The following is a 10893-nucleotide window of genomic DNA, read 5'->3' as shown; positions in this document are numbered from 1 at the left end:
GGTAGGGAATGATTATGGTATTGTTTCTTGATCGCAAATCCATACCAACCGAAGGCGATCAGTTTGAAACATCCAAATCGACAGATTAAGTCAAAACACACATGCGTGATGGGGACGATTGACACAGGTCCTCGTTTCATCTACCACCCTTTATCTGTTTATGGATTACTTAGCATACCATACATCTGGGCTTGTCCTAAATACACATACGTACTCTGACAACAAAGGTATCAGGACAAAAAACATTGTATTGTCTATTGATTTTTCCATCACAACGGATATATATTTCCACGTTTCATCCATAAAGGTTCTTTTTACTGTATGTTCTCGTTTAATTCTTGGATTTGTAAAAGAAATTGGGTAAAAGGTAAATTTTGATCATATGTAATGTAAAAAGTGTGTGATTTTAATTTGGTAGAATGATTATATAACTGTGATTGTTAGTGGATGTACCTTCAAAGGGGGTTGAAGTAACGTAAAATAATTGTCCCTGTGAGAGGTTCAAAAGTCCCATTTCATTTAAAGTATTTTTCACTTTCCATGGTTTTAATTGCGGAATACTGGTTGCTTTTAAATGTTTTGGCTTAAACTTTCTAACAATAACCAGTTGCCAGAGGGATGGTGTAAATCCTGCTGGGGTACCACGCAGGAAGCTGATGTACTGTAAGTCCCCGTGGTCCCTTGTATGGTGGCTTAACTTTGGTTGCTGGTGATCTCTAGCCAATTTTTATAATGAATTGTTCTGGATAGTCAAAATTGTATGGTTACTTACCAGTTTAAAATCTATAACTCTGATACCCTTACTGTCCTTTGATTTTTACTGTCCCTTGTCGACAGATTTTAATGTCTATATTTATGTATTATTACTGTACAACTTGATTTAGTCACGATATGGCTGAAATATTGCCGGTGTGATTATCAATTTTAACTCACTCACTCACTCACTCACTCACTCACTCTTATGGAAGGCGCATTTGTATAACTTCAATACACATAAGGAATGTTATAGATCTTGGTTAGTTCAAAATGCACTTACATATCATTTCTAAGTACTCATTAAACAAAATAGGAACTACGAAAAAAGAATATTATCGATCTCGGCTATTTCAAAATGCATATACATCTAATGCAATATTATTTCTGGAATGAAATATTTTCTCACTGCCATAAACAAACCTACACTGGAAAACAAACTCCCAAGAATCAACACCCAGTGTCAGCAGCCTACAGTAAACTACGTTTATAACGAACACGCTTATAACGAACTGACGGATATAACGAACTTATTTTTTAGTCCCGGCCATTTGATGTATATATGCTGTATATATGCTTATAACGAACTACGGTTATTACGAACTAAAATTAGTGGTCCCTTCGAGTTCGTTATAACCGTAGTTTACTGTACTTAGTTTTAGAAATAGATTCTTAAAATGGACTATCGAGTCATATCTTTTATTCCTCTCTGTCAGCAGATTACCAAAACGTTACAAGAAACTTCCATCATCAGCAACAACATATTAAACAAGGTCGTTTTTCAACCATTGGTCACAAAAGTGAGTGGGTAAGATGCCTGATTCCTGCTGTATCACAGATCACACTCATTCAGGGAATTGAGCAAGAATTGATTGGTTGTCTTCTTTTGATATTACTCAAATATCGTTGTAACTGTGGTTAAAAGGGAACTTTGTGTTATTAACTGCACATTTCATGTATTCTTGATAACTGATATTTTATTAGTCGACCTCAAAACAAAACAAAAAACGCTGGGTAAAGTATAACCCTTCAGATATGTACCAGAGTATCCACTGAACCGTATCCTATCGCACTTATTCATATCGGTGAACACCTGGTGTCATCACTAATTCTCAGTGATCTATTCATATATTTTTCATCACAGTGGAATCTATTTCGCCCGATAATCGTGACTGTGTTTTCTCTGGCGTTGACGCTTTGTATTTAACGTTTTGAAAAAAACATTATCTGGTGAGGTTTCATTCCGGGTTAGAATAGGTCTTCAGCAACCAATGCTTGCCGTAAAAGGCGACTATGTTTGTCTAAAGAGGCGACTAACGGGATCGGGTGGTCAGACTTGCTGACTTGGTTGATGCATGTCATCGAACCCAATTGCATGAAGCGATGCGCATGATGTCAATCACTGGATTGTCTGGTCCAGACTCGATTATTTACAGACCGCCGTCATATAGCTGGAATATTGTTGAGTGCGGCGTTAAACAACAAACCAACCAACCATTCCCACAGCTCACTCCCATCGATCAGTTCTAATGGCTTAAAAGTACAATACTAACTGGGTTGTTCTTCATTTGTCAATTCGAGTCTGTATGTACTCATCATTAGGTCTAATAATACTGTTTTCAACGTTCATGGATTACCATCTAAGCGATTACCAGTGGATCAAACAGTGGTCAAATACGTGTACAAAACATGGCAATGTTCAAATAAAATACGTATGTCTTTGTTCTGTTAATCGATATTGTCCGCAGACACGGGTAAATATATTAATTGATTGGTGCGCACACTGGGTGCATGAAGTTGAGACTAGACGCTGTGTCACTCGGCTACTTTGTCGAAGGAATTGGAACCCGGCACTAGGGAATATGGCACAAACTATTTTTGCATGTGTCCTTCTACTCATACACCTTTTTAATGGTAAGTTCTTGTATTCTGATGACGTTTACTTCTCTAATCAATGTTCACAGGTATAACGTATAAAATACCCGTCGTATTGATCAAAATGCTAGGATGGCAGAAACTATTGATGTTTCAATACTGATACAATTGTCACAAACATCATTTGGTATTGAGTTATATATACTTAATCGTTGCGTGATACTGTGTGAGCCGTATGTGTTGTCTGTTGTCTTCATTGAATGTCTTTGGTTGTTGTCTTTGATCGTTGTAACACCACACTAGCTAGAATTTCAGCCATATCCATGTTCTCTCTGAAATATTCATAAACGCAAATCGAATCTTGAAGCTACGATTCATCCATATGTAATTATGATGTGTGTGTGTCATCCCCTCTTTCGGGGGGCGGTCGGGTAGCCTAGTGGTTAAAGCGTTCGCTCGTCACGCTGAAGACCCGGGTTTGATTCCGGACATGGGTAAAATGTGTGAAGCCCATTTTCTGGTGCCCCCCGCTGTGATATTGCTGGAATATTGCTAAAAGCGGCGTAAAACCATACTCACTCACTCACTCACTCTATACCTACAGAAAAGAGTTGCGATCCGGAACTACTTTCTCAAAAGGGATTCCGTTGTCCACCGTCCGTGCTTCAAATTGCAACATTCGAAACAATGTATAGAAATAGTATCGGGACCTCCCATGTATCGGGCTGCCAAAAAGAACGATGGTCCTGTTATAAGCTACCAATGAATCAGTTAAATAAACTGTTCAAAGGAGAATATGTTCTTGCGGTAAAGCTTATAGCACCATACACAACATGTTTTCCTTGCAGTCATCATATCAGTCGAACGGCCTTCTGTTTCGTATCTGGGTCCAACTTTGATCAGCTGGGTGCTGGTGACAGCCGGTCTGCCACTCTAGGCCAGTCTCTCCTCCCCCCAACTCTGCCTGAAACAGGCCTTCGCCTTGTGACTGTCTTTCGCATACAGCCCAAACTCCTTGCGTTAATCATGCGATGCTCCTTGGTGTATCATACCAACAGCCTGTTCTCTCTGTTGTAGCGTTAATCGGGGCGGTCGGGTAGCCGAGTTGTTAAAGCGTTGGCTCGTCACGCCGAAGACCCGGGTTCGATTCCCGACATGAGTACAATGTGTTGAGCCGATTTAACCAAAGTTTCACTTCAAACCCATTTCCGCTGATCTGGGTACTGGGGTACTTTTTGTGTTTGGGAAATTGGTTCTCAACAATGTTGTGACACAATTCGGGGTTTGGACCCAACATGTCTTCTTCGACAGTTAACAACAAAAGTTATGCGACCCGTGAAGATCCGTAGTAGAAAAGGTCTCCAGCAACCCATGCTTGCCGTATAAGGCGACTCTGCTTGTCGTAAAAGGCGACTAACGGGATCGGATGGTCAGGCTCGCTGACTTGGTTGATGCATGTCATCGATCCCAATTGCGTGGATCGATGCGCGTGATATTAATCACTGGATTGTCTGGTTCAGACTCGATTATTTACAGACCGCCGTCATATAGCTGGAATATTGGTGAGTGCGGCGTTAAACAACAAACCAACCAACCTTTGCTTATTCATGAAAGCATTTACTACTTCCTTTGTTGTACATTGCCACAGCAAATGACCCGCAGTTGAATTGCAATGGTGTTTGATGTGTTGTTGAACACATTTTTTAAGAAGAATCCCATCTGTTTATTGAATAAACACACAAATATATAGACATGAAGGCTATATACTCGTTGAACCCTTCTGTTCAACAGGTGGAGCCGTTACCCCAAATGACGTCAAAGAATTAAAGAAAAGAATCTTCGAGGGATACGATGTTAACATTCGGCCTGTTCCCAACCAAACAGAGTCAATACACGTGGATATGAGATTCATCCTTGCCAGCATCGACAACCTGGTATGTATGCATACTTAACAATGAAATTTATTATGTATCTCGATAACATTCCTTGTATCTCGTATAAATATGTACACACAAATAATTTATTTGGATCATTTGTATAACTTATCATCATCATCGTCATCATCGTCATTATTGTCATTATTATTATTATTATCATTATTATTATTATGATGATGATGATTATTATTAGTATTATTAGACCAGTGTGGAGTCTGGGGTAGAATAGGTCTTCAGCAACCCATGCTTGCCGTAAAATGCGACTGTGCTTGTCGTAAAAGGCGACTAACGGGATCGGGTGGTCAGGCTCGCTGACTTGGTTGGTACATGTCATCGATCCAAATTGGGTGGATCGATGCTCATGATATCAATCACTGGATTGTCTGATCCAGACTCGATTATTTACAGACCGCCGTCATATAGCTGGAACATTGCTGAGTGCGACGGCAAACCAACCAACCAACCATAAGATAGAAATGTTGCATGTTTCCAACGTGTGTTTTATGTAGTATATGTATTGTGTAGTAATGTTCTAATTTGATGTGTAACGTCTGATTATATGTTAGAAACGTTGGTTGAGGCATGTCATTGATGTCATTGATCCCATTATTATCATTATTATTATTCATTCATCTTTTTCTTATGAAATTATCCTCTTACCATATTTATTCCCTATCATTTGACTTACATGCGCAGTTCAGATTAAAGATATATGGTATACCTATACCTAATTTTACAATATGTAATTGAATGTTCAAATTCAGGATCTGAAGATTCAGAAACTAAAATGGAACGGCTTTCTGAGCTTGGTAAGTTAAATGCTTGTAAAATACCATCAGTTTTCTTACATGCCTCCTATTAACAACATACAAATATTGATTCGGTTACACTTCTACTTTGAATAGAGGGGGCGGTGGGGTAGCCTCGTGGTTAAAGCGTTCGCTCGTCACACTAAAGACCCGGGTTCGATTCCCCACGTGGGTACAATGTGTGAAGCCCATTTTTGGTGTCCCCCCACCCCACCCCCCACCCCCACCCATGGTCTTAAACGATTTCTCAAACTATGAATTGTCATGGTCTTAAACGATTTATCGAACTATGAAATTATCATGGTTTAAAAGATTAATTGGACTATGAAATTGTCATGGTCTTAAACGATTTATCGAACTATGAAATTGTCATGTTTTTTAACGATTTCTCGAAGTATCAAATTGTCATGGTTTTAACGATTTATCGAAGTATCAAATTGTCATTGTTTTAACTATTTATCAAATTATCAAGTTGTCAGGGTTTTAACGATTTATCGGAACCATCAAATTGTCATGGATTTAACGAGCTCCAGCAAATCTTCATGTTTTTAGCGATTTATCAAACTATCAACTTCTCATGGTGTTAATCGAACTATCAGGTTGCCATGGTTTTTCAACGATTTTTCGAACTATTAAATTGTCACTGATTTAACGAGCTGTAGAACCAGCAAACTTTCATGGTTTTAACGATTTATCGAACTAACAAATTGTCATGGTTTTAACTATTTATCGATATATCAAATTGTCATGGTTTTAACTATTTATCGATATATCAAATTGTCATGGTTTGAGCGATTAAGCGACCTATTAATTTGTTATGGTTTTAGCGATTTATCGAACCATCAAATTGTCATGGATTTAACGATTTCTCGAAGTATAAAATTGACATGATTTTAACTATTTATCGATATATCAAATTGTCATGGTCTTAGCGATTAAGCCACCTATTAATTTGTCATGGATTTAACGATTTCTCGAAGTATAAAATTGACATGGTTTTAACGATTTGTCGAAGTATCAAATTGTCATGGTTTTAACTATTTATCAAACTATCAAGTTGTAATGGTTTTAACGATTTATCAGAACCATCAAATTGTCATGGATTTAACGAGCTCTAGAACCAGCAAATCTTCAAGTTTTTAGCGATTTAGCGACCTATTAATTTGTTATGGTTTTAGCGATTTATGGAACCATCAAATTGTCTTGGATTTAACGATTTCTCGAAGTATCAAATTGTCATGGTTTTAATTATTTATCGATATATAAACTTGTCATGGTTTTAGCGATTTAGCGACCTATTAATTTGTTATGGTTTTAGCGATTTATCGAACCATCAAATATTCGTTGATAGAACATATTATCATTTTATCAATTTGGCCGATGACAATATAATGAAGTGGTAATACTGACACTTAACATTGTGTGGTGCAATGACATAAAAATATATACTCAACGACCCTAGTTAGTTACGTAAAATTCATTTAAAATAATAGCATGTCCCTGTACAGTCAGGTCTTTTTATCGAAACTCTCAAACATCTCTTCTGTTGCCTGAGTTACGATAGATTCACCGACATGTTTGTGTGCACACCCCTGTTGTGTAAAGACACCCAACACAATAATGCAGTTGGGGTAACAGTTAAGGGAATATGTTCAATGCATCGTTTACTCATATTTCATTTCATACAGCGTTGGACCGACATAACGCTATCATGGAACACCAGTGAGTATGGAGGCCTGGACTTCATAACGGTGCCGCAGTCGAACATATGGCGTCCCGACTACATCATCAACAATGAGTATGTACACTTGGGGTGACTATTGGTCTAGAAATCACTATTGCGATAACTATTGATATTGAAAGAAACTATTGCGATAACTATTGATACTGCAATCAACTATTGCGATAAACATCGATAGTCTTCGGTGTATCATTTTAGATGGATTCTAGATGGATTTTAGAGTTGAATTAAACCTTGGAACTGAAGTTTCCTTTGAATGTGATAACCATTACAACAAATAAAAAGTAAATTTTGAGATATGATTGATTTGGGTTTTTTCTTTACCCTAATAATTTAAGAAAAAGAAACTTTCACATTACCATGTGTAAATTACTACCACTCATGATCAACAAATTGTAACATAATTGCATGTATTTTATTGATCTGGTAACTACAATCGAAACTATCGATATTCCCAACTGAAATCGATACTATTTGATCGAAAACTGATTTAACAATCGATATATTGACATTAAGTGCTTACCAATAGCAATCTATCGATATTTCAATTTATCGTGACACCCCTAATGTACACATAATAGTATTGTCTGCAGTGGGCGAACGCAGTCAGTAATATTCCAGTCGTATATCATCGTTGACCTGTAAGTAATCTAGTCTGAACGAAACAAACAAGTAAGAAAACGTACAACTTTATGGATAACAACAAAGCTGGAGTGACAACAACCAAGTGATGACAGGTACATATGCATGACATGTTATAACAAGAAGTAGATTAACATTGACATCTCATGCATATATACCTCTCTTCATTTGGCTGTAGACACTCCAGCTAGATAACGGTGTAAGAAAGGTTACCATTGGAAATACCATGACCATCCAATAGAAACGCCGGGCCTCTTTTGAGGAAAAGATTGTACCTTACCGTCATCAATACATCGTCCGTAAAGATTACATTGATAAGATCGAAACGGACTGAGGACTACATCTACATCGAAATGTCGCTATGTGCAATAAACCATAAAGGTGTACGTTTTCTTACTTACCAACTGATCCGTGCAGATCCAGGGTAGAATAGGTCTTCAGCAACCCATGCTTGTCGTAAAAGGCGACTATGCTTGTCGTAAACGGCAAGGATCGGGTGGTCGGGCTCGCCGACTTGGTTGATGCATGTCATCGATCCCAATTGTATTGATCGATGCTCATGATGTCAATCACTGGACTGTCAGTTCTAGACTCGCTTATTTACAGACCGCCGTCATATAGCTGGAATATTGCTGAGTGCGGCGTTAAACAACCAACCAACCAACCAACTTCTAGAAATGCCAATTAAACAGTTAGAGGCAAACCAGTGATTGAGCAACGTCACATGCCGTCGTGGAGGAAGTCACAAGCCTGACCACCACGGCTCTTGCGAAAATCATACGATAATCAAATATACCTTGGAATGTCCACGTCTGAATATCATTTTGAATAGGGTGCGAAAGTGAAAAAAATGTTAAGGCACAAAACAGTATTCAGCCATTTCGTGACTATAGCTCGAAGAATGTCGACAGTATTGTGAGTACAATATTACAGATCGCCAGCATCCAAAGTTAGACCACCATGCTTGGTGTCATTGGGACTTGCAGTTCCTCTGCTACCTCATTTTGATCTGTTGCTTAATTTAATGCTAAACTTATGTTTCTTTTCATTTTTCAAAGTGTTTCTCAAAAAAAAGCCCTGGGAACCTCGGACACTCTGGTCTTCATTAAAAGCAGTGGATTAGTCACTTGGGAACCAGGGATGGTTAGTGAAACAAGCTGCAAAATTGACATCAGAAAGTACCCCTTTGACACCCAGACCTGTTCCTTTGACTTTCTTCCCTGGATGACAACAAGCAGGTTCTTGAACACTACCAGTCTCAATAAAATCGACATGGCATCTTTTGTGCCTCATGGGGAGTTCACCACAGGAGGGTCCTCAGTCCATTTCGAGCGCATCAATTTAGTATTTACGGACGATGTATTGGTGACAGTTAGGTACGATCTGGTCCTCCACAGACGTCCGGCGTTCTATTGGATGGTCATGGTATTTCCAATGTCAACCTTTCCAATGCTGAGTCCTATCAGCTTCCTCGTGCCTGTTGCCAGTGGGGAGAAGATAACTCTGTCAATCACCGTGGTGTTGTCCTACTTTGTATTCATTGGGTCAATGAACGACGCGATGCCAAAGTTGTCCGATACAGTTTCCTTGATAGGTACGTCCATACTAATTTTCTTTTCTTTTGAAGGACTAGACTTTCAAGGAATTTCAAGGTATATATATACATACTGAACACCCAAAGTAACATTGCATGAAAAGTTGTCATTTAATATCTGGGTATTTTTTGTCAAAGTTTCTAAAATTTAACATTACCTTGTCCGGAAAAAATGAAATTTGATGATAAAAAAAACCCAAAACAGATGACAATAAAACTGATCGCCCAAACGCATCACGGCAACGGCCATGGTAACCCAATGCACGTGAGTTCAGTGCAAATTGAAATGCACATGCGTTCCCCCATTTCTTGCCCTATAAAAACCAACCCAGATCGGATAACATTCATTCGTTATTGAATGGCCACCACATGCCAAGACTGACAAGAAATCAGCGACACCAAGCCATTGGACGATTGCAAGGTGGACAAACCGCCCGGCAAGTAGCCAATGCATTTCAAGTCCACGTAAGGACCATATACAGGCTCCAGCAACGGTGCCAGACCACCAACACTACAGAAGACCGACCACGTAGTGGAAGTCCAATGGTCACCACCTGACGTCAGGGTCGTCAGATTGTGCGACAGCATCTTCAAGATCGCTATGTTACTGCTGCGGAAATTGCTCGACAGACCATGGGGACACACTAGCCACACATTGGTACAGACACCGTGCGTCGACGATTTACGAGAAGAAACCTCCACTGTCTCCACTCCACCTCCAGGCCTCACCGAGGACCCATTCTGACCGTCTTCAGTGGGCAACACAGAACCAACATTGGCGCCACCGGCAGCGGAGAAGAGTCTCGGCAGATGGCAGAGAAATAGTCTGGCGATGCCGTGGCGAACGATTTTCGGATGCTAGTGTTGTTGAGAGAGACTCGTGGGGTGGTCCGAGCATCATGGTGTGGGTGGAATTGGTCTTGCACAGAGGGTCGGCCCTGTGGTCCTCCAGAACATCGGTCCAGGGAGAGGCAATGGTGTCACAGCAGCTCGGTACATTGATCAAGTCTTGAGACCACACGTCATTCCTCATTTTGGCACGTCGCCGCAACCAAGAGTTTCAGCATGATAAGGCCCGTGCCCACACTGCGGAAGCAACAAGAGACTTCCTCCAGCAGGATGGCATCAGAACTGTGCAGTGGCCAGCCCTCAGTCCCGATTTTAATCCCATTGAGCACCTGTGGGACGAGATTCAAAGGCGGCTGAATGACGTCCGACCAAGGCCGACAACTGCAGGTGAACTGCGTCAGGCGTTCCTCAGAGTGTGGGCTCAAGTGCCTATGGCCTTCATCAACCGCCTCATCCATTCCATGTATCGACGTTGCACGGCAGTCATCAATGCACATGGCGGACACACGAGATACTGACTTGTGATGCCATTTTCTCAGAGACTAGTGTTGTGTTTCACTTTAACAACATTTAACACTTTAACTTCAACCTTGATGATCAGTTTTGCCAAGTTTCATCTTTTGAATATGTCTCAACGTATGTTTACGGTGTTTGGACAAATGAGGTTTCTCATATCTATCCATGGTGACGTTT

The 10893-nt window shown here is 39.9% G+C and overlaps 1 protein-coding gene across 1 annotated transcript; it reads left to right on the top strand.

The window, feature by feature from the left end:
- The first annotated feature begins 2549 nt into the window (after nucleotides 1–2549).
- On the top strand, nucleotides 2550–10176 carry LOC125381063 (neuronal acetylcholine receptor subunit alpha-10-like). Its single transcript, XM_048397247.1, has 6 exons — nucleotides 2550–2667; nucleotides 4420–4562; nucleotides 5330–5374; nucleotides 7063–7187; nucleotides 8816–9409; nucleotides 10074–10176. The coding sequence occupies exons 1-6, from the start codon at nucleotides 2616–2618 to the stop codon at nucleotides 10174–10176; spliced, it is 1062 nt and encodes a 353-aa protein (XP_048253204.1). The 5' UTR covers nucleotides 2550–2615.
- The last annotated feature ends 717 nt before the right edge of the window (nucleotides 10177–10893 follow it).

The sequence above is a fragment of the Haliotis rufescens genome, unplaced genomic scaffold, assembly GCF_023055435.1.
Source record: "Haliotis rufescens isolate VD_foot unplaced genomic scaffold, xgHalRufe1.0.p SCAF_17, whole genome shotgun sequence".
Classification (NCBI taxonomy): domain Eukaryota; kingdom Metazoa; phylum Mollusca; class Gastropoda; order Lepetellida; family Haliotidae; genus Haliotis; species Haliotis rufescens.
The sequence above is the reverse complement of the archived record's forward strand: the minus strand, read 5'-3'. Positions and strand labels throughout refer to the sequence as shown.

Coding starts and splice junctions, on each gene's coding strand:
- LOC125381063 (XM_048397247.1), top strand. CDS start 2,616: ATGGCACAAACTATTTTTGCATGTGTCCTTCTACTCATACACCTTTTT. Junction 5,375..7,062: donor GGAACGGCTTTCTGAGCTTG/GTAAGTTAAATG, acceptor CATTTCATACAG/CGTTGGACCGACATAACGCT. Junction 9,410..10,073: donor GACTTTCAAGGAATTTCAAG/GTATATATATAC, acceptor CTCCACCTCCAG/GCCTCACCGAGGACCCATTC.